We start from the raw sequence: 18,097 nt of genomic DNA on the forward strand, positions 1-18,097 counted from the left end.
ACCCTTTTGTGAAGTCACCTTATATAGATGAAATGACCTTTTGGGTGAGTGTGCTTTTCTTGGTTTTGCTCTTCTTCCTTTTCTTCTCTTGGCCAAAAACAACCTTGTAGAGTTGCTAGCACAATGAAGGTTGTTTCTTCTCCAAGTTTTGAGTTTGTGAGACGGACGGAGAACGTGTTCGTGTGGATATCGTAGAGGCGCGGACGTACTGATCGCGCTGAGATCCGCATCTAAAGAAACGTTGCTGTCGGGATTGCGAAGGACACGCAGCAAAGGTATAACTTTCTCATGTAGAAGAATTAGTACTTAGTATATGGTTTCCTTTCACATGGATCTTCTGGAAAGGAACTAGATATTTTCCGCCGCGCTTTCGCGTGTTTAGCACCCTAGTTCCTAACAATATGTGGCCTTGAGGGCATGTAGTATAGTTTCATATTGTCACCCGTACAGGGGAGATGCTGCCAAAACTTCTTCTGGCAGGGACTACCTGGGACGTGACACTAAATCTATAAGCTCTCATTTCATCTTGTATAAAGTCCCTTGATCTCTGAAACATCAAACTCTCTACATGGTGCATCATAAAAAAAAAAAGCACAATCTAACCTATAAGAAAAAAATATTATAATTGTGAGAGTCTATTTTGAGGTAAAGATGATGGAACATATACAAATACGATTTGCTTTGTGTGGGGCCATTACTTGAATCGTTTTAAAGTCTCTCTCGGAGAAAGGTGCTAATCCTTGATGCCATATGTGATAGCGTGACCAGTTTACTCCTTAAAAAACAACACCTACGTATAAAAGACTAGTAATTAATACATAACCAACATTATTGGATATATATGTATAAAATGTAATACTTATAGTTTGATCAAAAACAGCAGTGTAATGTTCTGTGACGCCGAGAGAGTTAAATGAATTATATGACCTTCCTCCATGTCTATGACCATTAGATGTCAATGATCATCTTCATTATTTAGAGGACAGAGAATATATTTAATGGGCTTGTCTTCATCAGTTTTTGCACTTTGTTTTAATGCATCCACGTGCATCATTCCAAATATTTGCTATATAAACAAGATATTTATTAAGTCGACTACATCCAATATATATATAAAACAATCTACCTTGAGATAAAATACATACTTGAAATTCAACCCCAAAGTTAGAACTAATAATTATTATTCAACTCCAATAATCATCATTCGTTAACATGATTATGCAATTACGCTACCAACTAACTTACTTTAACTAACTAAGCTTCAATAATGCATCGAATATCACACCATCTTTAGTCTTCTTTAAAAATATCTTCACTTGCTGAAATAATTCAAATACTAATATGTCATTAAGGATTATAAAATAACGACTTACCTACAGTCAACCCTACCTTCAATATTTTGATCTTGACCTTCTTAAGTTCGTCACATTTTATTTCTATATTTGATGAACTTGTCTCTTCGGTCTTTGATGGTGCAGGAGCATCTGGTTCTATATCCTGAACAATCTGTTTGCCCTTTTTTTTACAATTTGATTTTAAATTTCTCTGAGGTCTTTTTCTTTTGGGGCCTAGTCCAAAATTAATTGGTAGTCTTGGCAGATTAGGGTCTATGCCTTCTTTATCCATCGTAGGGGATGCTCGTGGCTCTGCTGAGACCTTGCTTTGTAGGACTTTTTGGAGCTCTTTGATTTTATTTTTGGCATCAGCTATAATTTTGTCTTTTATAATTAAAATTTTGTTGTCCACTACAACATTGCTAGTGTAAACCGTGTTGCCACTCCTATCCTGTAACTCATGCAGTTCACTTATTTGTAGATCTTTTTCTTTCTCCATCTCAGCATGCAATTAAAATATCCTTTGCTGTTAAGAGACTATCCTTTTAATTTATGACCGTTGCCAGGTTGCTATTAGCATCCTCCAAACTTTTAGCAGCTTTATGTAATTGTTGCTTTAAAATTTCAATTTGTTCTCCCTTTTCCTTGCACTAACTACAATCTACCATATTTGCACACTGTAGTATACCTTCTTTCGCTTGATGTGGAGATCCTTGCCCAACCAACTCAAGGGCTTCAGTTGGCGGAGCCCATTTTGGTAATAAATCCAACTTTGACTTTGTCAGAATTAAATCTACAAAAAATTTATCTGTAGTTACACGGTCTATCAACTTTTTGATTGTATCAACATGATAGTTAGGCCAACTCCACCGTAGTATTCTAGGAAATTATTCAGGATGGTCTGGATCAATGATGTTGATGTGCTCACACACTCATACCTACAATATGATTATAAAAATAAATAATATTCATAATCAATATCGTGAGATTTATATAATCAAACTTATAGCCAAAATATTTAGAAATCCCTTGAGCAAGGGGGCCTTGGGCGTTGAATCGGCAACTAGTGGTTTTGGTCTCAATGTAAGCTCCAAGTCAATGGCTTCTAATTGAGGAGCCATGAAATTGTATACCGCATTGCACCAGTTAAACCTAGCTAAGTTGTCAAAATCATCTACACAGTCAATTAGGGAGAGCACAGGTATTCTAAGAAAACTGCTACTACCATAAAATAGAATAACTGCAAAAAAAATACAAGATATACAGCTGACAGTATAGCATGTCATTTGATCTCAACTTCATTATCAGTTTCTCCAAATGTTTGGCAGAATAATCAGAATCTTAGAAAAACTCCATGTACAGTGCGTTGGAGACCTTATTTAAATTGAGACGAAGTATCTCTCCATTGTCGGGTAGGCCTAGAATTAGTGCAATATCTACCTTTGTAAATTTCAATTTCTTCCCATAAAAGATATAGTTTTGTTCCTCCTGATCCCAATTATCAAACATATTCTGGACCTGAGCTTTTGTAAAAGAACTAATAGGGAGGTCGAGGATCCACGAAAAAAAGGTGTGCCTCAAATATTCTATTCTTGTTCTATAGTTGTTTAACATAAGAAATAAACTTTCTGAAATGACAAATGGTACATTTCCAATTTATTCTTTTAGTTCTTCCTCTGTTGACATAACTTGGTCGAGCAGCACTTCCACTTGTCAACGCTCCTTTTGTAGCCATTCTGAACTTAGCAACCATAACATCACACATAGAAAAACAACTCTTAAATTCTGTAATAATGACTATGCTCTTATTCTAACATGCCCTTAACATTAACACAAACCCTAAATGAAAACATTATAGAAACAACCACTAAATTAGTAATGGAGCTACGTACGAAACCAATGGTTGGATGTCGATGATGCTAGAGTCATGCCTCGAACAGAGCTATGTAGTTTGCCTTCGAGAAGATGATGATGGCTGAAGCAGGAGAGTGTGAGCTTTTACTGTGATTCAAACGTTGTCCTGATATCCCCCAATATCAAGCCCAACGTCGGAAATCAATTATTTTACTTTTCAACTTTAAAGTTACTTATTTTCTATTAAATCTCTTTGAATTATTCTATATAGTAATCCCTTATTTTTATTATAAAATTGTATTTTATATTTAATTTATATATTTCATTTCATTATATGATTTTTAAAATCTAATCTACTCTATTTTTTTGATTTATTATTATTAATTTTTAATATTGTTATATATATATTTTTAGTTTTAGCACATTTAAATTAAAATATTAATTTAGGTATTTAATATTATATTCTTTAATATTGTAAAAATATATTTATATATTATAGATATATTTCACTTCATTATATGAATTTTTTTAATCTATATACTGTACTTTTTTTCCTATTATATGTTTATTTATATAGAAACCTATCAGCTCTATTGGACCTAATATAGTATAATATCAGACCTAACGTGGACCTGATATGGTATCTTATCAGGCACAATATGAGGTTAAAATTTTTTAAAATGTGCTATCATCCCTAGAGAGCTTTACATCAGTAATGGATAGCATCGTTGTGTTGGGGTTGCAAGGTTACAAACATAGTTCCATATTGAAAACACATGGAAAAGATCATGGGTTTATAAGAGAAAAGATATCTCCATTGGCATGAGGCCTTTTGGGTAGAGCCCAAGAGCAAAACCATGAGGGCTTAGGCCCAAAGTGGACAATATCATGTCATTGTGGAGATATCTAAATTCTTTTCGATCTTATAATTGGTATCAGAACCTGGACTGCCAGAAGGTTTAACCGCCGACTGTGCACAAGAGCTATGGTCTGATTGAGCCATGTGGGTACAATATTGACCTCGAACAAAGAAAGTGAGGGCTCCTATGTTCGAATCAAGAGGACCAGACACCAGGCGGGAAGTCCTAGTTGCGACTAGGCAAGGAAGTCCTAGTAGGTCGGGTGGACCGAGGGGCAGGAAGACCTGGTGGGTCGATGATCGGACGTGGGAAGCCTATGGTCCTTTGTTTGAGGGGGGGATTGTTGGGGTTGCAAGGTTGCAAATATAGTCCCATATTGAAAACACATGGAAAAAATCATGGGTTTATAAGAGAAAAGATATCTCCATTGACATGAGGCCTTTTGGGTAGAGCCCAAAAGCAAAACCATGAGGGGTTAGGCCCAAAGTGGACAATATCATGTCATTATAGAGATATCTAAAATTCTTTTTGATCCTACACGTTGTAGTCCTTGCAATACCAGAAACTCACAAGACTTGAAATGGATCCAATTAGAGGTGTCTAGGTCCATCAGTGGATTTTGACCAAAACCCACTGATGGCCCTACGCCATTTGGATTTACTTAAAATCACGTTTCAGAAGGGAGAAGGTATATATGGTGTCAAAACTTATTTATAAACTCTAGCTAAGAAGTTCTTGCTCCGTGCCAGTTGGCATGGAACAGTGCATCTTATTTGTATTCAATGAACAGCAATCGAGAGAGTAAAAACTTTAATATTAATTAATGTATATATATATATTCTTATTTTATTTGTTTTTTCTAATTATTATAATTGTAATGTTTTTACTTAATATTGTATCGATTTATTTTATTCTATATATTACTCCTTTTTTAGAGTATTTAATTTTCTTTAAATTTTCGTTCCATAGGAAGGTTTAAGAGGGGAGAAGCTATGGATTTTAACGAACACCTTTTAAGTTACAAGAACCAACAACCATCAATTTATTTTTAACTCAAAAATTAGTTAGAGATTAAAGCTATGTTAAAATACTATTAGAAATCTTTTATCCCATGTTGTAGACTTAAAACCCATGGTAGGACATTTTTAGTTTATAGAAGGGAGAGATAATTTCAAATTTTTAGAAACTTATCAAGCCCACGTTGGGCCTGATATGGTATAATATCAGGTCTAATATGAGGTTGAAAATTTTCAAAACGTGCTATCACCCCTAGAGAGCTTTACATCAATAATGGATAGCATCGTTGGAGTCCTTGCAATACCAGAAACTCACAAGACTTGAAATGAGTCCATAGAGGTGTCTAGGTCCATCAGTGGATTTTGACCAAAATCCACTGATGGCCCTACACTACTTGGATTTACTTAAAATCACGTTCCCTATAAAGGTTTTAGAGGGGAGAATGTATATATGGTGTCAAAATTTAGTTATGCCCACTGCAAATGAAGGTCATGCTCCGTGCCAGTTGGCACAGAACAGTGCACCTGATTTTTATTCAATGAACAACAACTGGTGTCCTATTTTATTTTTCAAGCATAACAATAATTATTTTATCTAAGTTTTCATTTATTTATAGTTTAAAAAAAATTTACAAGACTTTGAAATTTCCAACCCCTACCTGTTGATTGAAATGCAAAGTTGGACTAAACCTATTATATTTCTGAATATTCACAACTACTAGCGCATTTTTATTTTACAAAATGGAGATATGGTGTGAAGTTTTAATTCTGCCTTGCTAGGGTTGGTGTGCACTTCTCATATCATAGATAACACTGTATTATAAAATAAATACTACATACAAAGATATAACAGTAACAACACTTTGCATAACTGTTTTTCTTACAATTCTATGGATGTACTGCATACAAAATATATGGATTCACTCCTATGATTTACAAGTAAGTCAAAACCCAGTGGTTGGGGTCATTCTACAGGTCCTCCGCTTATGGCCCAGTTGTTTGCACCGACTACATTTGATTTTTACCTTCCTATTATGTTTCGACTCGTTTCGTGCCTTCTTTCGCCTACCCGGCTACACTAGGCTACAGGGACATAGAACTATAGTGTTGTTTACTCCCCTAGGCCAAAATTCCTTGCTTCGACAGGGGTAAATACGATCCATGTATGTCGCATTCTAATTCTGTGAATGAAAATAATGCTCACAATATGGGAGTGTATCCATGTTCCGATGAATGATGACGGCAATAGCATGTGAGCAAGGCAATCCTGAAATTTGAAACTCCCTGTAGTTACAATATTTTCTTTCCAAATTAACAATGAATGAAGCACCCCATGTCTCTACTTCCATTTCGGATTGAGAGTAGGGGTGGACTTTATATCGTCTAGCTTTCTCCCTCCTTGATTCCATTTCTTTGGTAGAATGAGGTGTCAACGCAACATACCATTTCGACGCTTCCTCCTTACAGTTAAAGAACCATTGAGCGACATTTCTTCTGTTATTATCAATTAACCTATTTATTGGAAGTTCACGTGTCTCCTTGAACAAAGCATTTAAACTCTCTACACAATTGGTGGTTAGCATTGTGTAACTTCTACACTAAAGTGTGCATTAACCCATCTTTTAGAGTCAATGTTCTAAAACCACTTATGAGCATCTGGATGTTTTTCAAGCATGGACTGCATTATGAGAGCATATTGGAGTGTTGTGTTTGCTCGAGCTGCTGCCCAAAACAAGCCTAAACATGACCTACTATCAATATCTGTTACCATATTTCAAGACATGTGGTGGTAACAGAAAGCATGATGGGCGGTAGGGTAAACTTTCCTAACTACTGATATAATGCCGCGATGTCTATCTGATACTATGCTCATTAACTATGCATCAACAGCAAAGAATCTTTTCGTATGATCCAAAAATTACTCCCAGGCAGACTCATATTCAACTTCAACGATTCCAAAGGCTACTGGGAGGACATTGTCATTAGCATCAATTGTTGTAGTCATTAACAACACACCTGGATACTTCCCTCTTAGATGTGTGGCATCAATTCCAATCAATATGCGAAGGTAAGACCTAAATACTCTTCCACAAGCTCCAAAAGCCAAGAAATAGTGATGAAACTGATTATCACCATTCCTGTGTAGTGCTACATAGGTTTCAGAATCCTTGACTCTTAACTCAAGTAGATATAGTGGAAGATCTCTATAAGCTTGATCATAATCTCCAACAACCTTCTTCATCGCTTTCTCTCTAGCCATGTATGCTTTTCTGTATGATATGGTCACTCCAAACCTAGCTTTTATATCAGATATAATCATACTTGGTTTATACTGTTCATTAGAAACAAATTGCTCTTCAACAAAAGATGCTATAAAGGAGGAAGAGCATGCTTGATGATCAGCACTTTCTCTAGTGGTGCCACATTGGTGTTCCTTTACATATTTCATAACAATGAACTCTATATCCCCCAGCCAACTACTCTCCATGTACATGGTTGATTGAAGTAGATGACTTTTACTTTATTTTTCCGAGTGTCGACTGGGTTATATCTCATATGTTTAACCATGACATGTTTCACAAGTGCATTCTTGAACTCTTGTCAAGATGGAAAAATCTATCCAACACAAAATTCATGCTCATCTGTTGCCTCTTCAATTGGTCTTTGGAGCAATCGAGAATTTAGAATATATGGATCATCAGCTGTTGGGAACTCCTCCTCTAAGTCACTATACTGCTCTGGAGAAATTTCATATTGTTCAATCTGCATCTTATCATCTAAGAATTCTTGTACATCTGTATTACATTGTAATTCCTCTCCAATTCGGGTATAATATCCTTCCTCCTCACTCCAAGTAAGCTCAAAGCAATCACCAAGTGTTGTACAAGGATTCAGAACCTCATCTTCTAGAATACTTACTTCTTCATTTAGATCAAATGTCAAATTACTGCTTGTATTTCTATTTGTGTTAGGCACACCACTATACTCTGAAGACGATAGAATATTTATTCGGGATAATTCTCCTACATTAGCTCCATGTCCAATGCAAGAATTTGTATCAAGTATATTTCATATCTTAGAGAGAATTTCTTCAATTATATGATCGTCCCCGATAAATAAATTACAAGCTAATTTAGCAAATTTGCAACTACATAATCAAGTGTTGTTGTATATACTAATTTATTAAAGACCAAGTATATGGTGTACATATTAGATTTTCATAATTTATCAGTGGTTGTGACACAATTCGACTGATGTGGACCTAGGATTTTTGTAATTTTGCAGAATTTCAACCACTAGGAAAGGTTGAGCGACAAAAAGATCTATATGATGTAAAAAACAAAGCTTTAACCAAAGATTACGTTGAACTTGATATGATCCCATATCAGGATTATGTTGGGCCTGATATGGGATGATATTGTTAGAACCCTAAGGTAGTTTTGATATGATCAATCAAGTTAGGTTAGGTTCTGTTGTGTTTAACCCTATGTCTAAGTGTTCAGGAACTTAGGAGCACAAGATGTCGAGCAAAAGACACAGCTAGCGAGAAGGACGGCAAGGGAGAGAGCTGACGGGCTCGATGTGTCTGAGGGACGAGGTACTGCGGAAGAGTACGTGGGCGGACGAGAAGGAGGTGCGCGACATTTCTGAGGGACGAAAAGCCAAGAGCAGAAGCTTGCTCGAGAAGACCAGAAGTTGGGTTCGGGTGAGCCCTATTCCGAATGGCCGAAATCACCCAAGCAAGCGAAGCCGGAGCGGAAGACCCAGACCGAAACAAGCGGAACCGAAGGAGGAGGCTAGGACCAAAAATCAGCATTTTGCTAATTCTAGTGCTCAGGGCGCCTGGACCTAGTCGGGGCGCTCGGACCAGTCTGGGGCGCTCGGAACCTGATTTTTAGCCTATTCGACGTGTCGTTTGAACGTTGCATCAGGAATAGAATTCTATCCAATACTAGGCGTCTAGAACTCTTCCAGGCGCCCCGAGCAAGGTTATATAAGCAACCCTATTCCCAGAAGCTAACAACAACAAGAATTACAGAGTAACAACACTTGTGCTTGAGTTGTCTGAGTTTAGCTTTGCTTTGTGAGTTTTGAATGCTCTAAGAGGCTTCTCCGCCCAGAGGAGAATTTTAGTGCGTTTTTTCATTTGCCTTGGATTAACAACCTTTCTGGCTGTGACCAAGTAATTCGTTGTGCCTCTTTCTTTTTAGTTTCTTTATTAGTCTTATGCAAGTGTTCTTTTAATTAAGTTATAAGTTCGAGAAAGGTTGTTTTTGCTTAATTTGTGCAGGGACTATTCACTCTCCTCTAGTCGGCCGCCAAGTATCCTAACAAATATCAGGCCTAACATGGGCCTGATATCATTCAATATCATGCCTGCATTGAAGAAGAAAATTCTCGTAAACTAGGACCACCACTGAGAGAGTGAGAGGCCTAAATAAAAAAATGGATATCACAATTTAACTCCTTACCACCACAGAAACTAACAACATGTTGAATGGGTGTAATCAAACAAGTTTAGGTCCATAAGTGGATTTTGGTCAAAATACATTGATGGACCAAGGGTAATTGGATTTATGCAAACTTCCAATCACTATGAAGGGTTAAGCGAGGAGAGAAGGTAGATATGGTATCAAACAAAACTTTTGATCAAGGCAGAAAGTGAGCTTGATATGATCGCATATCAGGCTCAAAGTGTTGATACCTACCATTTCAACCTAACATGCATGAGCAAGGTGCAGCTAAAATCTAGCATCACAATGGAGCACCTTGTAAACCAATTAAGTATTGGAGTACATCATATTGCAGGTGTTGTTGAATATTTATCCCCACACATCCAATGAAACCGTAAACATGATTTTTATCATCAACCTTTGCTACCAAATTGTATTTTTTTTTAACATCACTACCCTATTTTACAGTAATAAATCTATATATACATTGCTAAATTTTTAACTGTATTCTTCTACTAATTTCACTCATGCTAGAAGTTTGTCCTTCAACGCCGACGTTCTTAACTGTTGTTGTCCTTTGGACTCTTCTCTTGAAACTCCTACGGCAATATCCCAAACCCTAACTGGTCTTTAGCAATCCCGCCAAACAGCATGAGAAGGAATGGCAAGCGAAGGAGGTTCATGGTCGTTTCGTGTTTATAAAATCAGGCAGAGGGATGGAAGGAGAAAGACGGTGAGAGGACGTGCATCCGAATCATAACATAATTTTCAATTCAATTAATGGCTTGGATGCTTTAAATATGGTGATTAAAAAGAAGAGGTTGGCAGGTTGCCAGAGGAGTAAAATAGGTAAGGATGTAAATGAGCCAAGCCACTCGTGAGTTATTCGAAGCTCGATTCGATAAAAGCTCGTTTGAGTTCGTTTAATGAAGCTCATTAAGATAAACAAACTAAGCTCAAGCTTCACAATATTCGGCTTGTTAGCTCGTGAACATGTTCGTTAAGCTCATAAATCAATTTTTAAATAAAAAAAATAATAGTTTTGATATTGATTTATAGATTTTACACTCTACTTATGAAAAACATAGACAAATATATTAAATTTATTTATTAGAATAAAATTATAAATTTTAACAAAATATTATAATTTTTTAAAAATATATAATTTAGTTTTTAATGAATATTTAAATTTATAATTTATATTTATTAAGCTCGTTTAGGCTCGATAAAAGCTCGAATAAACTCGTGAGCCATGAATATATTCGTTAAATAAAGTTCGAGCTCGGCTCGATTATAAACGAGTCAAACTCAAATATCCAAGAGTATGGCTCAGCTCAACTCGACTCGATTAAACCCCTAAAAATATAAATTAATTTTTTTATTTGATATAAATAAAATTATCGTACATCGTTTGATAAATACAATATACAAGTTATACTTTTTGATAAATTATTATATTTCAATAATGTCTTGTCTGAAAATATTAATTATTCTTTTAACGTCTCTTTAATAAATTGATTATCAAGCTTTTTATATGTGTTTTCAAATAAAAGATGCAATGACAACAAAAAAATAATAATAATAATAAACCAGTATTGCTTATTTGCTTTTCTCTTAATATTTTTTAAATAAAGAGAAAAAAGAATTGAAAAAAATCTCTATATTTTCCCTCCAATTACACTTTCATCTGATTTAAGTAAAAAAAAATCATTTGGGACGTGTAAAATAATTAAAATATTGAGCAAGAGGCTAAATTAGTTGAATTTATAAAGTAATTAAAATATTGAGCTAGCCATCGGTATTGACCACATTAAAATTCAAGTGAATTATTTGATCATAGTTAATTTTTTTTCTCTTTAATTTTTAATAATTTTATTTATCTTTAAAAATAATTTAAAATTTTAAAAATTTCAGATCACAAGTTTTCATCAATAAATGATCGGTTTAAATGGTAATTTGAAAGTATAAAATAAAAAAGTGATTTCTAATAAAATAAAAAATTTAGAAATATTTTGACATTAATAATGATCGATTTAATATCTATTAAAAAGAAAGACTGAAGGGAGTTGTCGGCCGCAAATGATTGCTTCTCCTTTCCTCTCAATCTTTTGCTTTTGCTTCTGCTTCTCCTTTCCCCTCCTCTCCTCTTCCTCCAACGTTAGCTGCAGCCACATCCACAGCAAACAAACAACTCGCCCATCGTTCCAACTTGCAGGCATAGCTATGGAACCTTTGGCGATTTCTGCGGCTGGCTTCCTCGGCCAGAGGCTGGTTTCTCTCCTCCAACTCGACAAAAAACTCAAAGATTTAGTTGATATTGAAAGAAAGATGGAGAAGCTCAAGGAGTTGCCAACAATTATCGACACCGTGATCCAATATGTGGAGGCCTGCTCTGTGAGGGATGCCGCTGTGAAGAAGTTGCTAAGGAACCTCAAACACTTGGCCTACGATCTGGAGGATGTTGTGGATTACTACGACACAAAAGCATTGCGGAAGCAAAGATCAAGATCATATTCCAGGCCGGTGCGCGATTTCTTCTCTTTTAATAATAATCAACTTGTATTTAAGAGCAGGATAAGTGGCATGATAAAAGCAGTAACGGAGAATCTAGATTCTATTTTGCTTGACAAGGCCATCCTTGAAAATTTGCCACAAGGTACTAATCGGATCTCACAAAGTGCCTACAGAGAGTTCCATTCGCACAATAGCCTGGCTGTTATAGGGAGAGAAACAGAGAAAGAGATGATTATCAACATGCTAACAGATGAAGAAGGAAGCAGCAATAGTACGACAACAAAGGTCATCGCCATCGTTGGGATGGGTGGCCTGGGAAAGACTACACTTGCTCGTCATGTTTTCAATGATGAGAGGGTCAAAGCTCATTTTGGAAAGCTTAACACGTACTGGAAAGTTGTTGGAGCAGAATTTGATCCTACCAAGATAATGAAATCTATTTTAGAACTGGCTACTGGTGCACCGGTCAACATCTCAGAACCAGAGTTAGTGAAGAGGGAATTAGAAAAGGCCTTATCAGAGAAGAGATTTCTGCTCGTGTTGGATGATGTATGGAATGAAGATAAATCACAGTGGACGGCACTGGAAGCAGTCTTAACATGTGGGGCAAGAGGAAGTAAAGTTTTAGTGACTACCCGTAGTCCAAAGGTCTCTTCGATCATGGGCTCATTCAACACCCACCAAATACAGCAGTTGCCCCGGGATGATTGTTTGTCCTTGTTTCAACAATTTGCTTTTGGAGACGAAGAACCAAATGAGAATTTGATGGAAATCGGTGGAAAGATTGTTGAGAAATGTGGTGGTGTGCCCTTGGCTGCCAAATCTCTTGGCAGCATGCTCCATAGCACTCGAGACGAAACTTATTGGTCCTCGGTATTGAACAGCGAAGTATGGCAGCTCGGTGATGAGGGCGAGAAATTCTTAGCTGTGCTCAAGTTGAGCTACGACGCTCTCCCTCTGCGGTCAAAGAAGTGCTTTGCATTTGGCTCCCTATTCCCAAAGAATTACGTGATGAAAAAGGATGAGTTGATTCAGCTGTGGACAGCAAATGGTTTCGTATGTTCAGAGGGGAATTTTAATGCTGAAACTGATGGCAACCGCATCTTTGATGATCTAGTACTGAGGTCATTCTTTCTCTTGGCACCTCCCAAGAAGTGCGATGATGATGGTCGTCATGTAACCGAGTGCACAATGCATGATTTAATGCATGACCTAGCACGATCAATATCTGAAGATGAATATTACAATGACGTCGATGATGAGGAAAAGGATATTCAAAAGAGAACATACCATATATGGCTAAAATATGAAGAAATTTCACACACTTCTTTATTCAAGATGCCGTTGTACTTGCGCACCTTATCATTGAGATCTTGTCTTTCATTTAAGAAGGCCCATCTGCTTCAGTTTGTCTTCTCAAAGTTGAAATTATTGCGGGTGTTAGATTTAAGTGAAAATGGCATCGAAGAGGTGCCAACATCAATTGGAAATTTGATACATTTGAGGTACCTCACATTATCTGGTAATAGGATTAAATTTCTACCTGATGCCATTACTCTTCTCCAGAATTTGCGATATCTCAGTCTCATTGATAATCCCCTTCAACAGTTGCCAAAAAAATTAAGGAATATGCAAAGTCTTGGGTATCTTCATTGCGATTGTTATTATTTGACTCACATGCCCCTTGGGTTATCACGACTGACTAGTCTTCGAAGTTTATCATGCTATGTTAGCGATGATAATAGAACTGGCTCATGTTCAATTACCGAACTTGAGGATTTGAAGCTTCATGGAAACATGAGAATCAAATTTTCCAAGAATTCCAGTAATTATTCTTGTGGTGGAAGAAAAATTTTAAAGAATAAAAATTTTAATGAATTATCCTTATCCTTTAATTGTTCGGAAACTAATGACATGAGTATGCTGGATGATCTTTGCCCCAACATGAATTTAAAGAAGTTGAAGATATCGTATTACGGGAGCCGACAATTTCCAACATGGTTGATGGAGCCACAGTTACCAAATTTGGTTGAAGTTATTCTCAATTACAGTTATACTTGTGAGCATGTTCCTCCTTTTGGAAATCTCCAATCTCTTAGAAAGCTTGCCATGATCAGAATGGATAACGTGAAACGCATGGGTGCCGAATTCCATGGGCACGGACCAATTAGAGGCTTTCCTTCCCTCCAAGAATTGCAGTTAGAATGGATGCGTAATTTAGAGGAATGGTCAGAGTCTGATGGTGCCGATGAGTTGTTCCCTTTGCTGAAGACCCTGAAGATTCTCAATTGCCCAAAACTGAAAACCATGCCAAGGTTTCCAACAATTGAATTTCTTAATCTCGATAACTGCAGTGAGAGCCTAGTCTCATGTGTCAGAAGAATGACTTCTCTTTCTCATCTCATACTGGAGGGCATGAAGGGAATGACATCTCTTCCAAGTGGCTGCTTAAGAAATCTCACATCGTTGATGAGATTGGAAATTCTAAGCTGCAATGAACTCCAATTTCTTCCTAGGGATGAAATGCAGCTCCTAACAATGGTTCACTCATTGTCCATCGAGAAATGTAACAATTTGACATCCTTCCCGTTAGAAATGGGACGTCTTGGTGCTCTTCGATATCTCTGTTTAAAAAATCCTGACAACAACACACTAGCTCCTAACAATGGTTCACCCATTGTACAAATCCTGAATTCAGTGCATGAGTTCGACATTCAGATTTGTGGCAAGAATGTGAATTTACTTGGGCAACTACAACACTTACATACGCTCCGAGAATTGACGATAAGTGGTTCACATGATACTACTTATGGACCTGCGATAATGGGATACATTATTAGGGCAAGCTTAAGTATTTGCTGTTGTGATGAATTGGAATCCTTGATGACAACAGCACCATCGACCAGTGTGCTAGAAATTCTAGGCATATTTGATATCCCCAACCTCACGATCTTACCTGAATGGCTACGGCATCTCGGATCACTTGATATGCTATGGATTCGCAACTGTCCCCAATTAGGATCGCTTCCAAGGGGTCTACAGGAGCTACGTTCGCTGAACATTTTGCGGATTGATGGGTGTTGCCTACAACTGAAAAGAAGATGCAAAAGGGAGACAGGCGAAGATTGGCCGAACATTTCACATGTGTCACTTATTCGTATTTCTCCAAGAGGTACAATAGAAATCATTTGTTGAAAATTCAAAGATTGACAAAGAAGAAGATAATTATTCCTTTTACTCAAACTTAAGTAACTATTATTGCAGTCAAGCAGATTTGTTATTTTCAAAAATAAAATCTATTATTTAGGCAACTAATACAAACCAAATGTAGAAAAGAGAAAAATATTTATCTCATTTTCATGAATAACAACATACAGAATGCATAATCCTATTTCATTCTCATCTTATTTCTTTTCCCAAGAAAAAAATATTGTTTTATTAGCTGTGAAATGATTTTACATTACTTGAGTTTTATATGTATGATATTATGATTTTATCCCATCATTAAGTTTGATAGACGTTTTATTGCCTCAATGTAATTATTGAGTTTTTTTATTGTTGATATTGTTTTTGTTGTGTAATCAACTGCTCTTGCTAATTTACTAATAATTTAATTATCTCCATTATAATGTCTTACTAGACGAAGCTCAACGTTGTCGTCCGTTTGATAGGTTCTTCAAAATCAATCCCACAAGATGGAGAGGTAAGATACAATATAATCTGTTTCTTTCTTATTTATTTAAAAAAAATAACGAAGTAGTGTTCAAATTTGTCCACAGAGATATAATTGCAACTGACAGCGAGGAAGCAGAGCAATTCGTTCTACGCGCTAGTTCTTGGACCGGTTGTCTGGTGTTTTGTTAAATACTTCTTTTAAATCTACTTTGTGCATAATTAGAATTAGAATTGTTGAAAACAAAAAATCTGTGATTCGCTGTGGAATTATTTTAAAAATAAAATCATTTTTGAATTGTTTTTTTTTCACTACTCTTACTGTCTTGTGTGTGTAGCATCAGCCATTAACCGATCTCATTGAATTGATGAACTTAATTAGCTTAATGGAATCAATTAACTAGACCAATTGGCCCCATTCAATCACCCAATTTGATTGATCCAGATGGATTGATGGGGTCATCTAGACTGCACGAGTCAACAAAAAATAAAGGAAACTTCGCAAAACAAATCAAACTTAAAAGATTACCAAACACAATCCAAACTTAATAATAAACATCAAACTTTAAAGTTATTAGTAAATCAATTCAAGAGCAAGAGAAATTAAAATGGGAGGATCAGACAAGCGGCAGAAACGGAGCCCAGAATTTCATATTACGGGAGCAAGAGAAGGAGAAACTAAAATGGGAGGCCCAAACAATCATTGGATGTAGGGACGAAATTTCATATTAGAATAGGCAAAAGATGTGTATTTATATTGAGAAAGGATAGTCGTGTCGTTGCTCCGCATTCGCTCCTCACTCGTCATCCATTTCTATACCTCTACATCTTTTACACTAAAAAGTTGAGGGGACAGTCGTCGCAATCGCCCCACCTTGACTTCATCCTTGATGGGATGATTGCCCAAAATAAGATGGGAATTCACTTAAAGAAGATGTTATTTGCGATCGGTCTGCTATTGGCGAGTGATGCGTTATTCTTTATCCTCGTCGTCCACCTCTCACCTAGGGATGAGCAAAAATTCGAAAAAATTGAATTAATTGAATCAAACTAACCGAATTTAGAAATTCGATTTGGTTAATTCGTTTTTCGGTTTTTTTTTTTTTTAAATTTGGTTCGATTTTCGATTAATTCGATTCGATTTCAGTTTTGAATATTGTAATTCGGTTAAACCGAATAAATCGAATAAGAATATTATTTTAATTAATTTTTATTTTAAAATATAATTAATTAAATAATTTTTTTTAAAGGTAAAACCGAATAGGATTTTAAAATTCGGTTAGTTCGATCAATTCGATCGAAAACCGAATTAACCAATATCTTATCGGTTCGGTCGGTTCGATTTTATAAGGAAATTCGGTCGGTTCGGTTGGTTCAAAAGAAATTCGGTTTATTCGATTTTCGGTCTATTCGATTCGGTCGGTTCGATTTTGACCGAATGCTCACCCCTCCCCTCCCCCCCCCCCCCCCCCCCCCACCCCCCCCTCAAAAATAGATTATATATATTTATTTGTCCATATCTTTTAAATTATTTTATCTTTTTTTTATTTTATATTTTGAGTTTAGGATTTCTTAACTGTATTTTTAATTATCAATTTTGGATTCAATAATATAGCTAATTTTTTCTTTTTTAAAAAATTTCTACATGGTATCAGAGCAAAGTTCTTTCCCTGACCTAATTTTGTTGCTGCCCTGTGTTATTGCTTTCTGTTACCGCTGTCATCTCCTACTGCTATTGTCGATTTTGGCGCCGACGCCTTGTCCTACCGATTTTAGCATCGACAACCTGTCCTGCCGATTTCAGCGCCGACGACCTGTCCTGCTGATTTCGGCGTCAATGCTCTTTTCTACCGATTTCGACACTGACGCTCTTTTCTGCCGATTTCGGCGCTGACGTCCTTTGCTAGTAATTTCAGCGTCGACGCTCTTTTTTGTCAATTTCGGTGTTGACGCCCTATGTTACCGATTTTAGCATTGACGTCCTTTTCTACTGATTTCGACACTAATGCTATATGTTGTCGATTTCTACGTTTGACATCCTTTTCTGCCTTGAATTCCTTGTATGGCCATGAGTCGTCTTAACACCAGTTTTTACAGATCTTACAAATGTGTATCCTTACAGTTTGGTTATTCTGAGTATTATTCGTTTTGTCATCATGTCTGGTCGTGCAGATGCTTCATGGAAATCTGATCCGTATATGTTGGAGCAGTTTCAATAGTTCATTGCTTCACAGCCCTCTGCCATATCAGCTTCCTCTCATATAGGTTTGCCATCGTTTGGTATTTCAGGTATATCTTCATCCTTATGAATTTAGGACTCTGGTGTCTCCTATCATATGTCATCTAATTTATCATCTTTTGTTTCTTTTTCTCCCCGTTATCTATATCTATTG

At 36.4% G+C, this 18,097-nt stretch overlaps 1 protein-coding gene across 1 annotated transcript; it reads left to right on the top strand.

Annotated features, from left to right (window-relative positions):
* The first annotated feature begins 11,595 nt into the window (after positions 1-11,595).
* LOC122056287 (putative disease resistance protein RGA4) lies at positions 11,596-16,014 on the top strand. The gene is made up of 3 exons (XM_042618175.1): positions 11,596-15,204; positions 15,673-15,735; positions 15,812-16,014. The coding sequence occupies exons 1-3, from the start codon at positions 11,598-11,600 to the stop codon at positions 15,817-15,819; spliced, it is 3,678 nt and encodes a 1,225-aa protein (XP_042474109.1). The 5' UTR covers positions 11,596-11,597; the 3' UTR covers positions 15,820-16,014.
* Positions 16,015-18,097: the final 2,083 nt, after the last annotated feature.

The sequence above is a fragment of the Zingiber officinale genome, chromosome 3B (assembly GCF_018446385.1).
Source record: "Zingiber officinale cultivar Zhangliang chromosome 3B, Zo_v1.1, whole genome shotgun sequence".
NCBI lineage: Eukaryota > Viridiplantae > Streptophyta > Magnoliopsida > Zingiberales > Zingiberaceae > Zingiber > Zingiber officinale.